The sequence below is a fragment of the Myotis lucifugus genome, unplaced genomic scaffold, assembly GCF_000147115.1.
Source record: "Myotis lucifugus unplaced genomic scaffold, Myoluc2.0 scaffold_70, whole genome shotgun sequence".
Classification (NCBI taxonomy): Eukaryota; Metazoa; Chordata; class Mammalia; order Chiroptera; family Vespertilionidae; genus Myotis; species Myotis lucifugus.
In genome coordinates, this window is record NW_005871118.1 from 3,401,801 (window position 1) to 3,421,996 (window position 20,196).

The 20,196-nt window shown below is 40.3% G+C and overlaps 1 protein-coding gene across 1 annotated transcript in view; it reads left to right on the forward strand.

Moving 5' to 3' along the window:
• PLCH1 (phospholipase C eta 1) overlaps positions 1-20,196 on the forward strand; it is a 163,991-nt gene that overhangs the window by 132,128 nt on the left and 11,667 nt on the right. Inside the window, exons 12-18 of the mRNA XM_014457180.2 lie at positions 7,581-7,742; positions 10,407-10,478; positions 13,449-13,540; positions 13,876-13,973; positions 17,090-17,269; positions 17,361-17,468; positions 18,822-18,946. Of these exons, the coding sequence (XP_014312666.1) occupies positions 7,581-7,742; positions 10,407-10,478; positions 13,449-13,540; positions 13,876-13,973; positions 17,090-17,269; positions 17,361-17,468; positions 18,822-18,946 (837 nt within the window). The remainder of the gene's footprint in view (positions 1-7,580; positions 7,743-10,406; positions 10,479-13,448; positions 13,541-13,875; positions 13,974-17,089; positions 17,270-17,360; positions 17,469-18,821; positions 18,947-20,196) is intronic.

Below are 20,196 nucleotides of genomic sequence, written 5' to 3' on the forward strand. Positions count from 1 at the left end.
TCATATTTCAACTTCACTGATTTTTTTCTCCTCTTCTAAAATCCTCTATGAAGCTCATCTCGTAAACACCAAGCCTTCAACAAGTTTTAAATGAGTCCTAGTATAGTAACATGTAACAACTTTTTATTACACTAATGCCCTAAAAACATTATTCAATCTGGGTGTCCATCTCACACTAAGCATAGCCACTGTTTTCCTCTCCTCCTACTCCTTTCGCCACAAATTCATCTTCCTAAGTGATTTGTTTGATAAATGAGCTATTATAAGGCCTATGGGTCTTGCTGGGCTAAGAGTTGTCAGCACTCATAGAAGGGATGAGTTACCTCATGAGGTGGTGAGGTCTTGCTACTGAAAGTGTTCACACAGAGACTAAATGCCCACATGCTGGACATGCTGTTGTATCCTGGCAGCAAGGAGTGGGGAATGGACAAGGTGGCTTGGAAGATCCCTGGAAGATTCCAGTGGTTTCTAGAACCTGCTGCACTTCTGCAATCCTGCCGAAGAGTAAAGGTAGTGAACATTTAAGGCCTAACATCATGTATATATTACAGTCATGCACTGCATAATGACATTTTGGTCAACCACGGACTGCATGTATGACAATGGTTCCTTAAGATTATAATGACAATGGTTCCTTAAGATTCTAATGGAGCTGAAATATTCTTATTGTCTAGTGATGTCATAGCCATGGTAACATCATAGCACAACACATAACTCACATGTTTGTAATGATGCTGGTGTAAACAAACCAATGCCAGTCGTGTACTAGTACAAGTATAGCACATACAACTATGTACAGCACATAATCTTCAATGATGATAATAAAGGACTATGTTATTGGTTTATGTATGTACCATACATTTTATCATTATTTTAGAGTATGTTTTTCTAATTATGAAAAAAAGTTTACAGTATGCTGTGTTACACTGGCAGTAGCCTCATACATCTCGTGTTCAATGTGCCTCTTCATCTTATCATTTTCTCTTGTGCTTGATTTAATCTACTGTTGTTTTATATAGAGTAACATGCTGTACAGGCTTGTGGCCCAGGAGCAGTGGCTATACCATGGAGCCTATGTGTGTAGTAAGCTATATCATCTAGGTTTGTGTGAGTGCACTCTGATGTTCGCACAATGACAAAATCTCCTAACAACACATTTCTCAAAATGTATCCCCATTGGTAAGCAGTGCGTGACTGTATATATATATATTTATATGTATATGTTCCTTGTGTTTCAAAGGTATTGTCTTTTGGGAACTACAATTGCTGAGGAGAAGTCTCTTATTAGTCTAATTTTTCTTTTCTTGTTGGTAATCTGTCTTCCCGTTCCATCTCATCGTTCTGTATTTTCACTGTTAAATAACTAGGAGTGGATTTATTTAGCTATTTTCTTAGCACTCAGGATTCATTTCCTATTAGCTCATATTTTCTTTCATTCTGGAAATCAACCATTTTTTTTCTTTAAATATTGTTTCTATGCCACTTTTTCAGTCCTGTTTCTCTGGAAGTCCTGTTAGATTTATGTTGGGATCTCTCAGTCTATTCTCCAAATCTCATATTTATTCATAATATATATATATATTTATCTTTGTGCTGACTTCTTTTTTTTATATATATTTTATTGATTTTTTTACAGAGAGGAAGGGAGAGAGAGAGTTAGAAACATCGATGAGAGAGAAACATCGATCAGCTGCCTCCTGCACATCTCCTACTGGGGATGTGCCCGCAACCCAGGTACATGCCCTTGACCGGAATCGAACATGGGACCTTTCAGTCCGCAGCTGACGCTCTATCCACTGAGCCAAACCGGTTTCGGCTGTGCTGACTTCTGGGTACCATTTGCAATATTATTTTTCAATTCATTAATTATCTCTTTGACTTGGGTCTAGAGTTTATTTAGCTATTGCTCTTTTCATTTCAGTACTATACTCTTTATTTACAAAATTTATTGGTTCTTTTTTATAGACACTTGCTCTTATTTAATTATTTGACTTCTTAGTTTCTTGTGTGTGTTTTTATGGAGCTATTTCTTCATATCTTTGAGCATCTAAACACATTAATTTTAAAGTGAAAGAGTGAAATCCTGTCCCTTGTGTTGATGTTTTTACCACTCTGTCTTGGCATTACTTTTCCTCATTGGTTTTAGAATTTTGAGTTAAAGGCTTCATTTTGAGTGGGATTTTTCCCCTTTCACCCTCTTTCATTCTGTATTCACCCTTCTTATCTAGTGATTTGGGAACTGCCTCCTTCTGAGACCACCCCCTCATTTCATAGTACATAAGTAGGATCACATGAAGCTTTTCTAGAAGATTCCTGGAACTACAAAATCATTCATTTCAATGTGATTAATTCAGATAAGGAGAAATACATGGGTCATCCTTGACCTTCAGGGTGACATTAATTGTGTATGACCCCTCAAAATTGAGTCCATCTAACTATAGAAGTACAATCACATTATGAGCAAAAAAATGAATTATAAACTTAAACTGTTAGGTCATTTGGTTTTGACTTAGTGGAAGTGGGTTCATCGGAAAGGGAGGTAAGAGCAGGCTGGAACACTCAGAGAAGATTAGAGATTGTTGCAATTGTTAAACACACAGACTCTGGAGCCAGGCTACCTGAGTTCCAAGCTGGCTCTACCACTTGCTAACTGTATGACCTTGAGGAGCTCACCCACCTTTCTAAACCTGAGTTTCTTCCTTTTTTTTTTTATCTATGTTTTGTTTATTTTTTTATTTTTTATTTTTATAATTTTTTTTATTGCTTAAATTATTACAAAGAGTATTACATATGTCTCCTTTTTTCCCCCCCCCCCGCCCTTTTTTAAATGGACATCATAATATTTCAAAATGTTATTGAGTCTCTCTCTCTCTCTCTCTCTCTCTCTCCCTGATTACCTGGTTTATAAGTTGCATTCACACTCCTGGAGAGTGACTATCCCCGTGGCTTTGAACTGTGGCAGTAGTATCCTCTCCTGGCCAAAATTGACATCTGAGCTGGAGAAAGAGCAGATCTACAATCCTAGGACTCCATGACACCACACACGTACATTAGGTGACAAGCAATCAAATCTTGAGAGTCCTGCAGTCTGAAATTATCTTCTGATCCTCCTGAGAATCTGTACTTTTGAAAGACCTGTTGCTATTTGAAAGCAACTTGAGACAAACAGAAAAAATAACGATTCTATATTCTGTCTGATTCATACTGAGAGCAAATCAAATCAATGGGCTCTATTATTATAAAAATAAGTGATTTCTCCCTGTAGGAAATATAAGCCACTCTCATTCTCTGCTTGTTTGTAAAATTTGACTCTTTATGTACTAAGAGAATAAAATAATAATTTAACTTTAAAATGAGGGCTAAGTTCATTCCCTGCAAAGAACTCAGAAGAATGCCCAACACATGATTTGTGCTGAGTAAATGCTAGACATCATCAGTAACAAGAATGGCAGCAGCAGCATGATTATTGCTCAAGGAAGTCCTCACCTGGTCCTTGAGCAGAAGAAGGTGTTTTAAAGGAGCCAAGGAGCAGACAGGAAGCAGTGGAGCACGGGAGTACATGGCTGAGTAGCAGCTGCTCTTCAGCCCAAGACTTTCAGGTTATGGGTTTGCAAAGCTGTAGTGCACTCACCAAGCACAGCTATGATATTGTTCTTTCTGCCTCCAGACTCAAGCCCAGAGAGCCAGAAGATATTTGGGGATGGTGAGATAGTCCAGTGTTTTGTTTGTTTGCTTTAAAGCAAAGATGCTCAACTTTGGCTGCACATTGGAATGACAGAGGAGCTTTCAAAAATCCCAGTGCAAGGTCCCTGCCCAGAGATTCCCCTGTGAATGGTCTGGGTGTGTGCCTGGGGTTTAGGAACACTCCTCTGGTGATTCCAGTGTTCAGTGTAGAGCACCACTGTTTGAGAAGGTCCGCCTTTAAGGGTCAGCCCCTCTACCCCAATCTCTCCCTTTCCTGCTGCTTTCCAGCCTGGAGCAGTGGCCAAGATTCTTGGTAGCCCTTCACTTTTTCAGCGATCCTTTTCTTTCTCGTGAGAGATAAAACAAGAATGTGTTTATATGTTTGATTTATTTATTTTTAGTAGGTATTCCTGATCATATGTACTTCTCAGAAAAGGAATTCGGGACAGTGATTCCTTCCCTTGGGGGAACTACTCCTTGCCACACTAAAGGGCTGCCTTCCCCTCCCCCTCCCCACCATGCATCCTCCCTTTCCCACTAGCTCAGGGAACAAAAGAGCAAGAAGCATGTGGTGTTCAGCTGTGGTCCCTGGTGCCGCTGCACAATGGCTGGCAGGTTGTGAGGTCGCGTGTCTGTCTCCGCTTCCTTTAAGCAGTGCTATTGGGCTCCCAGCCCCAGTGATAATATATTAATGAAACCTCAGCCACACTTTTATTTGTTTCCCCATGGATGTTGATTTTCTTGTGCTGTAAATCACAGGGAAAAAATCACAGAATATCATTCCTTCAGCAACAACTCCCCGTGTGTAGAGGCTGTGAAGTGAGTAAGTACAGCCTTTGCATTAATCATTCATTATTTCACCAGCACCAGTTGGCTTGGCTTTGTTTAGCCTTGCTGTGCTGGCATTGAGAGTGTCTGTGCATAATGGCCACAGTTCATTTCCCCACTGTCTGTGACTCAGTGTGCTCTGATCCAGAGAAGGAAAGGGAGGGGAACTTGGGCATTCTGTGTGACCTGGGCACACCAGGTGCTCTTGCAGGCTTTCTCTTTGTGTCTTCCTACCAAGCAGGCCCTCTGCCAGGCTCTGGGGCATTTGATCCAATGCATTGGGGGATTTGCTTCTGGGAGTTCTTTTCTTGGATTCCCTTCCGACCTTAAGTGAAACCTAGTATTTTCCACAGAGGGGTACTGGCCATATATTTTCCAGGTGTCAAAAAGGAATAATGCTTGTTTAAAATATGAGCCTGCTCATGACGAACTTGACTCAAGAATTTGTCTTTATTTGGAACAGTATAAAAGGGATGGCTGCAGCACTGTATGGTGAAATAGGCACAATTTCGTGTTGGAAGTCTTAGGTTCAAGTCCCAGTTCAGCCACTTCATAGGCATGTGTGTTTGGACAAGCTTTTGAATCTTTCTGCCTCTGTATTATTATGAGTAAAGTTTGTCTAACCCTACTGCTACCTTAAAGGGTGTCTGGCAGCTCAAATGAAATATTGTTATGTGAGCGTGCTTTGTGAGTCTTAGCACAATATAGTTGTTTTTTTCTATATTTCCCTGTGCTCTTTTCTCCATGTTCAGATGGTTACTAGTTCTCCTTGATATTGTTTTCCTCATGCTTTTGCTCATGTTGGATGCTCTCACCCTACTCTGCCAGAGGATCAGCTCTTAGTCATTGTAGTAGATTGATTTGTTGCCACCGAAGGATTTGTCCAAGTGCAAACCCCTGGTACCTGTGAATGTGACCTTATTTGGGAAAAGGGTATTTGCAGGTGTAATTAAGGATCTTGGATTGACTGGGTGGGACTTAAAAATCTAATGTCAAGTGTCCTCATAAGAAAAAGAGAGGACACAAACAGGAGGGGGAACACCCAGGAGGAGGCCATGTGATGACCGGGACAGAGACAGGAGTTATTCTTCCACAAGTCAGTAAGTGCTTGGTGCCGCTGTAAACTGAAGGAAGCAAGAAAGCCAGTGTCTTTGGGAGGGAGTCCTACTCTGCCAACATCTTGATTTTATACTCTGGCCTTTGGAACTGTATGAGAATGAAGTTCTGTTGTTTTGAACAACCAGGTTTGTGGTAGTTTGTTACAGCAGTCACAGAAAACTAATACACTCATTTTTTTACAGCTTGGCTCTAATGTCCTCTGCTTCTGGAAGTCTCTCCTACATAGCCTTCCTGCTGTAGTTTGACAGTCTGTTCAATGCAGCTCTGCCTCTGTATCTATTTTTGTTCATCAGTTTATAATGGTCTTTATTATCCATAAATGAGTGAGATCATGTGGTATTTTTCTTTCATTGACTGGCTTATTTCACTTAGCATAATGCTCTCCAGTTCCATCCATGCTGTTGCAAATGGTAAGAATTCCTTCTTTTTTTACAGCAGCATAGTATTCCATTGTGTAGATGTACCACAGTTTTCTAATCCATTCATCTGCTGATGGGCACTTAGGCTGTTTCCAGATCTTTGCAATGGTAAATTGTGCTGCTATGAACATAGGAATGCATATATCCTTTCTGATTGGTGTTTCTGGTTTCTTGGGATATATTCCACTTCTAGGAATATATCCCAAGAAAGCTAGTGTCTTTGGGAGGGTGTGCAGCTCTGCCAACATCTTGATTTTATATTCTGGCCTTTGGAACTGAATGAGAATAAAGTTCTGTTGTTTTGAACAACCAGGTTTGTGGTAGTTTGTTACAGCAGTCACAGAAAACTAATACACTCATTTTTTTACAGCTTGGCTCTAATGTCCTCTGCTTCTGGAAGTCTCTCCTACATTCCCAAGTCTCTCCAACATTCCCCCCCTCTGTGTGCCTGTGATATCCCTTACATCTGTCACTCTACTTGCACCTGCTTCTATAATTACCCATTGATGAGGCTGTCTGTCTCCGTGACAGCAAGGATTCGGTGGGGTTGTGCCTTGTTAATGTTTCTCACCTGGCATATAGCAGCTTGATATGTATTTGTTTTGTGCAAAATGAATTTTGCTCTCAAACGCTCTCTTCTCTTTATCCCGTCACCCACCAGTGCATTGGCCTAGGCTCTTAGTGCTTGTGGTGGGATCATGGTCTGGCTTTTCATCTGCAAGCACCTTTCCTCTCTCTGACACACTACCTGTTCATAATATATCTAAAATGCTATTCTGGCACTGTCTACCCAGAGACTCTCAGCGCTTCCACTCCTCCTGCTTTCAAATGCCTCTACTATCTGGTCCCAAAGTATGTTTCCAGCTTTATCTGTCACTACCCTCCTTTATAAATTTCTGCTCTAGGAAAACTAATCCATTCGTGTGTTTATAGAACATACTTTACTAATGTAGAACCTTTGCTAGAACTATGGATGGCAGGAAAGCCCTTATCTTCATCACTGTTGAAATCGTAATTACCATGCAGAGATTTCCATAACATTCTTTTCCCTTCAGTGAAGAAAGTGGTGTGTTTTAAATAGCATATTTTTTTTCTCAAATTTATCTATGTGGATATGGAAAACTTAGTCTCCAAAAATTCTTGCTGGCCTTCCCTCATTTGAGAGCATAAAGTAGCACAGTGGGAAGGGTGTAGAGACCTGAGTTTGAATTCTATGTCAATTGCTTGCCAGCTCTGGAACCTTGAGCAGCTTATTTAATTTCTCAAAGCATCAGATTTTGCATCTCTGAAATAGAAATGACAATAAGACTTTATAAGGTTCTTGAGGGTTGAATGCAATCATGATAATAATTTTTTAATGGGATTGGTGGGGGGAGAGGGAGGACCAAAATGGTACAACGAGGTTAACTTATTACAGTTAATTGAGAGAGAATCAAATTATAAAAGCAATGTGGGCTTGAATGAAGGGTGTATTCTAATGGATTCTGTGTTTCTTAAGGACAATTATTTCCATCGCTTAATTCTTTGCAGAATAACGGGACCACTGAGCACCAGGTGGAGTCTTTCATAAGAAAAAAACTGGAGTCACTGTTAAAAGAATCTCAGATTCGAGACAAAGAAGATCCTGATAGTTTCACAGTGAGGGCTCTACTGAAGGCCACGCATGAAGGCTTACATGCACACCTGAAGCAGGTATAAGCTGCCCTCTGGTACTTGTCCTTTGAGAGGAAAAAGAAAGCATATCATATGTGTTGTTTCTGAACATTTGTCATTTGGGAAATGCTTCTCCAGTTTCATCCATTTCTATCTTCCTATTGCTTGAGAAATAAAAATCTCCTGTTGCAAAATAATGTGAGAAATAGTTAGAAGTTGGATGGGTAGGGCTGAAAATGACAGGAGAAAGCCCAGTCCCCCTGGACTCACCTTCCTCATGCTTGCGCAGGTGAGCCGAGAAGCTTGAGTCCACCACATACTGCAGCCTCCCACCTGTCTGGGTTTGGGCAGCCTCCATGCCCTGTTGATTGCACTTCCTGGACGTGTCTCCCATCTGCCCACTTCCCTTCTTCTTCGTGGCTGTGTCCCAATCTAGGCCAATGTCAACTCTCACCTGGACTTCTCTTGCCCTTCTTCAATAGAATCTCTACTCTGAAATCAGCATGGTTCTTTAAAAATGCAAATCTGATCATGTTACTCTACTGTTCAGAATTCTTTGGTGGCTTCCCATTATGCTGGGGATAACTAACAAATTCTTTGACTAGGCTTTCCAAGGACCTGCATCATTGCATCCTTGCCTAACTTTCCAGATCTCCTCATTTTCCTTGTCATACCACCTCTCACAATTGTCATACCAGACATAACTGTTTATTCCATTGTCTTCCTCACATTACGTTTCCTCTGCCTGGAACACTCCATTCTCACATTTGCTCTAAGTCCTGCTTAGTCTTTTAAATTCCAGCTTTAATGTGATGTCTTAAATGAGTCCTGACTTGAGTGCTGAATTGGGTTAGCTATCCCCTTTATATTGCCCATAGTAGCCTATTTTATCTTCTCTTTTCTGAAGTTTTAAAACCACATTTGCAACTACTTGCTCAGTGTCTGTCTACCTAACTAGACTATAGATTCCATGAAGACCAGAACCATGTCATTCTTGATAACCATTATTATGCTGGCTTCTCTAGTGCTTGGGACTTAGCAAGACCTTCATAAATAGTTGTTGAATGGATGGTTTGGGAGACATATATTTTATATTATACTTCTATATAAAGAGGGTGTGGGAGGGGGGTGAGCCAGGCAAGAAGAATCCCTATTTGTTCACTAGCGGTAGCTTTGTAACTTTGGATATATTCTTTAACTTCACTATATTTCAGATTTTTTAATCTGTAAAATTGAGATTTTAATCATACCTATCTCAAAAAATGGTTGTATATATTAAATGAGAATATATATAATGCACTTAGCATAATCCTTGGGGCATAGTAGGTGCCTACTAAATAGAATGCCCATTTACCTTAACTTGCCTGGGACAACCCTGTTTTATATCTATTGTCCTAGTGTAATTATTAAAAATACCCCATTTCACTCTTAAATGGGTCCTGTTTGGGACAATAAGTGACATGATCTTCCTATAGATGGGCTATTAGAAGTGGAAAGGAACTCAGAAGTTAATTGGGTCATTCCTCCTCCATTTCATAGATAAGAAAACAGGTCAGGAGAAGAGGCTTGCCATGGACATGTAGCCACTTGGTGGCAGGACTGGGTCTCCTAATGTAGAGAGCAGTGTTGCTTCTATGACTGCATCTGGCTACCTTCTTAATTTCAGGATTTTTGAACAGATAGTGGTCAGCTTTAATAGATCTTCAGAGGCAGTCCATATATATAAACGGTCAACTACAATTACCCTCTTGCCCCCTCCCCCGCTAGTATTTTCTGAACTGCCTCTTTCTCCAACTAAGTCTTCTCCACTCCCCACTCCAAATGGCATCTCTGATTAGTCTATATGGATGCCCTCCCTGGCCGTTTGATTTTAAATAGTTTTACTTACCCACATGCATTCCATGTATGAGGTTATCTCTGTTTCTTCTTGGTTTAGCAGGAAGTTCTGGGAGGGCATGGCCTATTGTGCTGGTCTCTCCTTAAGCCATGTCATTAGTAGTGAACTCTTTTTAGGGTTGATAACTTAATAAACATCTAAACCCTTTTAGCAGAGTGGCCTCCCTGCATCCTAACGAGAGAGAAGCTTGAGCAAGGAGATCTCTAGCCTAGAAAATTAACCCACATGAAGAAAATTCATACATCTTTCCAGTGCTCACCACAGAGGGAATTATTTCAATGAATAGCTAAGCTTTGCTCTGGTTTACTTAAATAAAAATAATCTTATTACCTCATACATATGCTTGGATTTTATTTATATTTCATGTTTTTAAAATTCCAAATAAGTGTTTGATCAATGTGATTTTTTTTTTGGTAGAATTGGCTCTTAATGATTTTTGGCCATTTTTCAAAATTAAATCTATTTTCACTGAAGGTGATTTTATCCCCACTCATGGCATTCAAAAGACTACATCCTATGCTGTGGAGAGCCTTGTGATCAGGTACTGGATGGGCCACTGAGAGGCCTTTGACCCCAGCTTTGGGCAGCTGCTGGTCGTTCCTGTCTCCTGGCTGGTACCTGGGCCTCTCCGTGTCAGTGTCCCCCTGGCAGACTCTGCCACCTTGTACTGGAGGGGGCGTAGCAGGAGGAAGTGACCTCATGCTTCCCACCTAGAGGCAGACGGAGAGAGGTTTGCCTGCCATTTCGTCAGAACAAAGGAAAAAATAAAAGAAGAAAAATAGTTATATTATGCTTTATTTTCTCAGCATCCAGATGTGAAGGAGAGTGGAAAGAAATCACATGGACGATCCCTCATGACCAACTTTGGAAAACATAAGGTACTAAATGAGATTGAAAAATGAGTGAAATTCACTTAAATTAAATCTGGAAGGTAACTGGAGAATATCATCATGGCCTTGGAATAACTGAAGGTTGCTTAAATAGGCCTCCAGAAAAGGAAAATACTGATAATTAAACGACTTGGAAATTTAGGAATTGCTGTTCATCAAAGGTATCAAAAAGCAAGTAATATTGGCAAAGAATATTGTCAATACATACATGCAATATAGATCTTGTATCCTGACAATATAAAGAATTCCTACAAATCAATAAAAAAGACAGGTACCCTAAATAATAATAATACAAAAAACTGGGCAAAAGATTTATATGATACTTCACAAAAGACTTGAAATGGCTAATCTGGAAAAGGTGCTCACCCTTACCTGGGAAATGCAAATTAAAATGCCATTGAGATTCCATACACACCCTCCACCATAGCAAACATAAAAAGACTGACAGCACCCAGTGATGGTGAGAAAGTTAAACTCTCATACAATGCTAATGAGAATATGCATTTGTAGTAGTACAAATAGGAAATAGTTTAAGTGTCCATCAATAATAGAATGAATAAAAATGGTATTTTCACATAGGGTAATATTTATCAGCAAAAATGACAAAATTGCAACTATAAACAATAATATGATCTTTATAAACATGACACTGAGCAAAAGAAGCCAGACCCAAGAGAGTACATGCAATTTGATTCAATTTATATGAAGTTTAAACACAGGCAAAACCAAATCATTAGGGTAAAAGTCAGATTAGCAGTTACCTATGGGGAGAAGGTAATGCTGAGTGGAAGAATCAAAAGGCTTTGGAGGGTAGATAATATTCCATTTCCTCATTTGGTGGTTTCATTTTGTGCATGTCATCATGCTGGGTGCTTATAATTCTTGTACTTTCCTCAGTGAAAAGGTTATATAAGTAATCAATTATTGGATGGTGAACTTTGTGCGTGAGGTTTCTGTAAGGACATTTCTTGTGTTTTAAGGAATATTGTATCTGGAATTTCCTGCCCTATCAGTAGGATAATTTCTTAAAAGGTCCCCAAAATAGTCATTATAACAAAAAACTGAAAACAACCAAAATGTTCACCCATAAGGACTTCTTAAGTGAATCATGATTCATTCACACAATGGACAATTATGCAGCCACTAAAAGATGATCACTCTAAAGAGCTCATCATGCAAAACATTAAGTAAAAAAGTAAAATGAAAAATTGATTACATGGTACATTAAGCATGATAAAAAGTGTTCAAACTGTATGTAAAGAAAATATATCATCATTTTTCCAAATATTATCTGCCATTGGTGATTCATTTCTTAATTCTTTTTGCCTTTTATGTTAAAAAGGAACTTCAAAAAGACACTTATTTTAACACCTCAAGGTACTAATTATATGTAGAATTAGAGAATATTTCATTTCTTGATTACAGCTACTGATTTAAATTAAACTTCTTTTCCAGAGTAAACCTTTTAGGCTGTACTTGTGCTACCATAGAAATAGAATTTATTATGTCTCAAGCCATAAAAATGAATGCCTACAAGACTATTTACAGATTATTTTATTAAGTATTAATAGTACTTAAAATTGAAAGTTAATATTCTGTAGCTTAGAGGATGACTTCCCATGCCATCTTATTTAATCACCACCACAATAATAATTCTTTAAAAAAGATGTTATTGTCCTGCCCTTTTAAGAAACACAATAGGAAGCTAGAGAGGTTGGCCAGCTTGCACAGGAGATCCTCAGAGGCTAGGGCTCCCACACCATGCACACCGAGGTTTGTGAACCTGAGAAGGTTCCAGACCAAATTGGTGGCTCGCTGTGAGTGCAACAGAGTCGAGTGTGTGTATGCCAACAGTGTAGCTGGTTTTGTATTTGTTGAGCGTGAGACGATCGGAAAGGTGACATGGTCTAATGGCAATGTGAGTATGGAGTCCCTTTACTTTTTTAAAGCTACATTCCCCAGATGTCCAGGCTACTCTGTGTGAAGGTCTCGCCTTTGTTGGTTTGTGGAAACTGTTTTGATGGCAAGGTTTTCTGCAATTTCCTCCCCATCATTTGTATTGTGAAGGTATGTGTTGCCAAATAATGGGGTTCTCTCCAATGTGATGGGAGCGAAACCTCATCATTTCAAAAAGGTGTTATGTCTAACAGCGAATGTGTCCAGACAACACCAGATTTGTCCTGAAGCCTTTCAGCCTGAATCCTGTGGGTAACAATTTCATTCTGCTGCTAGAAATTAAAAGGGGTCAAAACCTCAACAGAGCAGTTTGATATAGATGGTTATTTGAGTACATACTGATCAAAAGCAGGCATGGTGGTTAATCATTAAAAATAATACTGCTAGCTTTCAAAAAAATCAAATCTGCCTTTTATAAGTCAACATGAATAGTGAGCTTCCTATAAAGATGATATGTTATTCCTTAATAGTATTTAAATAGATGTTACTTCTTTGACTGTCATTCCTTATAGAGACCGTCAATGCATGACGAATAAGGTCGTTCTAAGACCTACATTTTATGTGGCTTGGAAGTCAATTTTAGAGCATGAAATCCTCAGTTTTGCCTTAGTATTATAATTATGGCCATGGCCATGCTTGTTATTAATGGTCAGGCAAGATGCAATATCTGGGCATTTATTCTCCCTCCACGTTATTGTGTGTGTGTGTGTGTGTGTGTGTGTGTGTGTGTGTGTGTGTGTTAAAGCCCAGTCCATTCTCTGAATGTTGTAGATGTACCTGATGCAGTGAGTTTGTTGTTAAGTTTACTGTGATTTATTATGTGCCAGACCCTTTAGGTGCTAAGGAAGTAAAAATGAATAAGAAGATCACAGTCTCATATCCCCTGAAGGGGATCAGATGTGCAAATTTAAAGTAACAGGATTGTGGTAGTTGATACGAACTGCTTGGAAGGCAAACAATCAATGTTTCTCTTCCTCTCTCCCTTCCTCTGTTTTCCAGCAGAAAACCACAAAATCACAGTCTAAATCTTACAGTACTGATGATGAGGAAGATGCACAGCAGAATCCTGGCAAGGAGATAGGCCAGCTGTACAGGTAAGAAGGTGTCTCCTTGTTTCTTGCTTAGACTCTCTGGGCCTCTCCATCCCCATCACCTTGGCTGTTTTAGTTGTATGTATCTAGAGAATTGGATCGCAAGATAAAGTGCTCAGTGCAGTGGGGCCCGTAAAGATAACTGGATATGAGACTGATTCTGAATGAGCTGTGAATTCACCACATAAGTAGGGTTTTTAGTGGAAAGAGTGTTGAACTAGGAAACACACTGGGTTCTAATCCTGGCTCCATGAGGAGCAGGTAAGAAAGGTAGAGTAGACAAAGGCCCACACTTCTTCCAGGTCTAAAGTATCATGAGTCCCTTGTGCATTTCACAGGTTGGGTCGCCGGAGGAAAACCATGAAGCTCTGCCGAGAGCTGTCGGATTTGGTGGTGTACACAAACTCTGTGGCAGCCCAAGACATCGTGGACGATGGTAAGGATTGAGTGTTTTTTTTTTCTTCTGGATAAATATCCTTGACCTTTCTTTGTCAACAGTTAATTAATTTTTGTTAATCAGATCATCAGCACACATTTCTGGAACTGGGTACAATCCCACTTGAGTTGTCAGGAAACTGACTGCCAGGACCAAGCTTTTAGCTCGCAGGGAGGCCTCTGTTGATTACTGGGGTTGCCTGATTGTCTAGAGGCCAGAGAAACTTCCTACAGGGAAGAGGAGGACTTTATTATAAAAAAGACAAAGGTGTCAGAGTAGGGCTTCCCCCACACTTGAACTATAGAGACCTGCCCTGATTTGATGGCCATTCCCAATGTGAACGACCAGAAAAAAGAAGAAATTAATTGGCCTAAAGAACACCTTGAAAAGCCTCCTATTTTCTCATTGGAAAATTTGACTTTGATGAAAACAATTTAACGCAAAGATTGAGGTTTCAACAAAAAAAAAAAAAGAAAGAAAGAAAGAAAGAAGGAAAAATTTCAGAAGTGCTGACTCTTCACTGATTTTCACTTATTAATTGCCACAAATTGGGTTGAGGAATTCTAGTCACAACTGTTCTTATCCTGGGCTTTCCTGCTAGTTGCTCGATTCCCCTTTATTCTCAGCCCTTCTCATTTCTATTTTGTCCAGTTAATGAATGTTTATAGACATAAACTATGGTCATGTGGCTTTTCAATCTACTTTCAATTTGAGTGGAAGTTAAATGTAAATCAGAATCTCCCATTTTCTCAGTAAGCCTTAGTGAAGGGAAATGACATTGTGGTGACTTATATCCTCACAAACCTCCAGGATTTTTCCTCAGATCTCTTTTCCCCCCTCTAACTCACAAGTGTATCTTTTCCTATCTGTAGATTTTCTTTCCTTTTATATTGATTTCTTCTTCAAGTAGTGACATAAACATTTTAAATTAATTTCATGTGAAAGCATGATAACCGGTAGGATTCTCAGCATGTGAACAATAAACACATTCTTGTAATAACTGCCCACAGCTAGAAAATAAACCTGGAGTGGTTCAATGGAGTTGAAGGTGTTTTGGTTTAGAGGAATATAATTTCTAACAAATGCCTTAGGAAATCATAATTCTATTAGCTTAAGAGAAAAATAGTATTGAGTACTGTTTAGCTTTTGAACTTCAGCTGTTTTTGTCTTTTGTGGGTTTTCTTTTCAGCCTTAAAATGAACAATAGACAATGAGTGAATGGCTTATTCTAATGCAAAGCAACTCAACTGCATTAATATATTAATTGACATATGCCTATCAGGGTCATCTTGATGACAATGTGGTATGCATATTTATGTGGAAAGACAGCAAACAGTGACACTGATTACAGTACTATATTATCTGCATTAACTTGTCAAAAAGACTGTATTTTCTCCTATCATGTTCAAAGTATTCATCAAAATCCTCAAATAACATCATTTTTAGAATACTTGTGCTGTGAATAAGTTAATAAATTAATGTCAATAAACTATACATGATAAGGAAAGAGTTAATTTGAAGCACATCATCAGATTAAAAATGAATTTTCTAATTGCTTTGCCTCCCACCTGTATTTATGACTATTCCAAGCTCCAGCTCTGGAATGTAGTTGTTAGTCACTTGGCCAGCATTTTCTATCTAAGGGTGTACAACCCCCAAGGACAACAGGGCCCTGGGAGACTGTGCTCTAATAAACATGCACAATCAGGATATAATTCAGGTCAGTGGCCCAGCTGGACTATAGCTCTACTCCTTGGTTTCATGGGCCATGTCACCCAGTCTGGGTTTAGACACAGCTGTCACAGAACACATTGGAATGAAAATGAGGCTCTGGGCAAGTTGGGCTCTTTATCTAGACTGACCTTTTCCAGCAGGCCCAGGAGACATGGTAGTCATTTTGGGGGTGAGGTATGGATGTTTGGGGAAGGGGTGATAGTAGTGGGGATATTGTAGACAAGGTGCAAAAGATATGATTAGGGGAAGGGTAGGATATTAAATGTTTGGAGATTTACTCCATCATGACCCCAAATCTGCAGTGTCCTTGGCCCTGGATTGACCCATCCTGATGTCCAAACAGGCATCTTAATATATAAAAACCCAGGGTCCGTAATGACCAAAGGCTCAACTGACCAGAAGTCAGTCCTGCAGTCAGTGCTGGGTTGCCATGGCGACCCAGCACTGACTGCCAAAGGGGCTGTGGATCAGGCCCAGAGAGAGTTCCAAAGAGAGAGGCAGGGTCTGATCCACAGCCTCCGTGGCAGCTGTTGATAAGCCATTGCCTCTCTTTTTCTCTTCTGGCTTCACCAGCAGCTGCACCTCTGTTTCTCTCCGGGCCTCCGTGGGGACTGCTGATCAGCCTCACCTCTCTGATCAGGCCCGGAGATAGACCCGGAGATGCTGACTGGCATAGAAACCGACCAATCAGAACCAAATCTAGGTGAAGTGCGAGGAGCCAATGGCTGCCTAGGAGGCGGAGCTTTTGACACTGACTGGCATATAAACTGACCAATCAGAATCTAATCTGGGTGAACTGCGAAGGCAGAACCTAAGTTGGGGGCTAAGGAAGGGTTTTAAGGGAAACAGCTGTTTGGTGTACAGTGTAAGAGAGTGGTTCAATTTTTTAATGACCGGTTTGGCAGTATAGTGCATATGGTTGGCTATCAGTCCAGATATAGGGATTATGTATTTTTGTCTGCCAAGAGCACCTCCTCCTGCTGAAAAAGGCTCCCCCCCCATTTTAGCAATCCTATCCTATATAATCTATCTATACTAATAAAAGGGTAATATGCTAATTAGACCGGGTCGACTGGCCATCTTCTGGACATCTGACTTCCTTCTGGACATAGCCATGGTGGTGGGGGCCGAGGCAGAGAGGGCAGTTGGGGGCAAGATCAGGCCAGCAGGGGAGGGCAGTTAGGGGCAATCAGGCAGGCAGGCAGAGGCAGTTAGGGGTGATCAGGTAGGCAGGCAGGGGTTTAGGGGCAATCAGGTAGGCAGGCAGGTGATCGGTTAGGAGCCAGTGGTCCCAGATTGCGAGGGGGATGTCCGACTGCCGGTTTGCTTGTTTGTTTTGCTGTAGTTCTCACTTTTCTTTTTTCTTTATTAAAAATTGCCAGGAACCACAGGAAATGTGTTATCATTTAGTGAAACAAGAGCACACCAGGTGGTTCAGCAGAAATCAGAGCAGTTCATGATTTATAACCAAAAGCAACTCACAAGGATTTACCCCTCTGCCTACCGCATTGACTCCAGTAACTTCAACCCACTGCCCTACTGGAACGCAGGCTGCCAGCTAGGTATGTACCCCTCGGGAAGGCGTGGTCCTCTGCCTGTCTTGAGTCTATGCTGACATTTTGCCTAATTCTCTCAAACTTTGAACTTGCACAGTGGCACTGAACTACCAGTCTGAAGGGCGAATCATGCAGTTAAACCGAGCCAAATTCAAGACAAATGGAAACTGTGGCTATGTCCTCAAACCCCAGCAAATGTGCAAAGGTATGTGTTAACTTCCTAGTCATGTATCTGAAGGCAGGTGACCTCTATTGAAGGAGCTCTGTGGAAAGTGTGATGCCCCAGTGTTTAGCAACATGATTTCAAAAAAGAGGAAGGTTCAGGTTGGAGTCTAAATGAAAACTATTGTCACGCTATGATGTGTAGAATGTTCCCTCCTGAGGTTTTGTATGTGAAGAAGGGCAGAAGTAGCAATGGATTGTCATCTGAAATCTAGTGCCCAGCATGACATTCATTGGGCATTACTTCTAAATTGGACTTTCTACCATTACTAAGGTTTGAGCCATCTCAGAAGCTTTCCTAGGGTGTATGAGTTGGACATCTAGTGGCAAAATTAAAATAGCACCTGAAACAATTTTATCAAGCCTTTTATTTTTTAAAATATATTTTTATTGATTTCAGAGAGGAAAGGAAAGGGAGGGAGAGAGAGAGAGAGAGAAACATCAGTGATGAGAAAGAATCATTGATCGGCTGCCTCCTGCATGCCCCACACTGGGGATCAAGCCCACAACCCCCGGGGAATGTGCCCTGACCAGGAATCGAACCGTGACCTCTGCTTTATGGGTCGATGCTCAACCACTGAGCCACACTGGCTAGGCTTATCAAGCTCTTTAGTCAGTATGGTCTAATTACAAAACAGTGCTAACAAAAGAGGAAAGATAATGTAGTGTTAGATAAAAAAAGGACATGTTTTTTGGTTCTGCTTATTAAAATTCTCCAAATTAAATTTCCAATACAAAACAGTGCTAACAAGAAATAAAGGTCATGTTGTTTTAGATGGGGAAAAAAAACATGTCTTTTGGTTCTGCTTATTAAAATTCCCCAAATTGGATTTTTAACAATTCAGGTTAAGTGTGTTGACAGGTGTATCTTCAGGATTCTTTACTTTGTATGTTTTTTTTTCTCTGCTATTTACTTAATTTCAGAAAGTCTTTCTGTTTGTTATATTTACCCTATAGCCGAGATAGTTTAGGTTAGGAAATTATTTAAATCTGACATAACTGCTCCCCTCCCCTATACTATTGGCATTTGAGTAAAATGCTGCTCCTGCCCCCGTGCCACGGTTGATAATTGCATCGCAGACACTTGCTTTAAATTGGCCCATTCCTTTGAATGGGAGCATGGATTCTACCAAAAGCCACAGCTATGGAAATGCCAGCTGCTATTGCCTTCACGCAAAGGCCACACTGATAGTTACCTGATAGTTTCTTGGCTCTAAGACACACTCTAATAACTCAGCATTTGTCATTTCTTTTTTCTACAAGCTTTAGCTGTGTGTGTATGTGTGTGTTTCCATGCTACTAACGTTGTATTTTAACATCTGCTTACTTGGCTTAGGTACTTTCAACCCTTTCTCTGGTGATCCACTTCCTGCCAACCCCAAAAAGCAGCTCATCCTGAAAGTGATCAGTGGACAACAACTTCCCAAACCTCCAGACTCCATGTTTGGAGACCGAGGAGAGGTAAGCCACGTGTGACCCAGTGGTTAATTTTGTGACTATCTTATTGGGTTCACACTTCATCCCAAATGTCAGGTGTATGTGTGTGTGTGTGTGTGTGTGTGTGTGTGTGTGTGTGTGTGTGTGTTTATAAATGAGCCACTGATCTCAGCTCACCAGATATTAACCAGCTCTTTTGGGCAAAGCACACACAGTCCTTGGAGGCATGAGTTCATATGATTCAATTCATTATTCAAGACTGGCATGGGCAATGCTAACATTGGGGTACAAAGAACAACTTTATTATCAATAGAAACATTGCATAAGAGTATGTCTTAATTTTCTATCCACATTCCTCATCCCCTCATCTCTGCTACACATCAGATACCTGCTCCTGGCCACATGCTGAACCTTGTCATTACTTGCTACACCTCTGTGGTATGATTTTAAAATGTCTCCTCTATGACCATAACATCCTGTCTTTCCAGAGCTCTTATTCCATTGTTCCCATTACACCTGGTCTTGACCTTCTTGACCACAATTTTCTCCTGACCTGTCAGCCCCTATGTTCATGTCCTTCCTCTCAGGAGTGGCCCATCACTTCAGGCTCTTTGCCACTCCTACCTGCTAAACCATCATTTCTGGACCATGAATGTTATGGGAAACCATGCAGCTCTGCAGTTTAGTATTACCTTCAACTCTTTGTCTTCACTAAATAGGTATCTCTTTACCTTTGTAATTAATACATAGTCTGTGGAGTTAGTGCAATCTTTTAAATGTATAGGGACTGTCTTTCTTTGTAAGTAAAACAAAACCCAACCTCCTTATCTTGGCTTATAAGGTTCTTTATCAGGATATTATGACTTTTTTGAGCCATGAGGCCCTTCTCAAAATAATGTTTTTGTTTTTTTTTTAATATTTTTTTTATTTTTCGCTTAAAGTATTACAAAGGGTATTACATAAGTGTCCTTTTTTCCCCCCCCGCCCTTGACACACCCCTACCCTCCCTTACCCCCCAGTGTCTTATGTCCATTAGTTATGCTTATATGCATGCATACAAGTCCTTCGGTTGATCTCTTACTCCCCTCCCTCCTGCCCCCCAACTCTCTCTGGCCTTCCCACTGCAGTTTGGCAATCAGTTTGAGGCAGCTCTGCCTCTGTATCTATTATTGTTCAAAAGTTTGTAATGGTCTTTATTATCCATGAATGAGTGAGATCATGTGGGATTTTTCCTTCATTGACTGGCTTGTTTCACTTAGCATAATGCTCTCCAG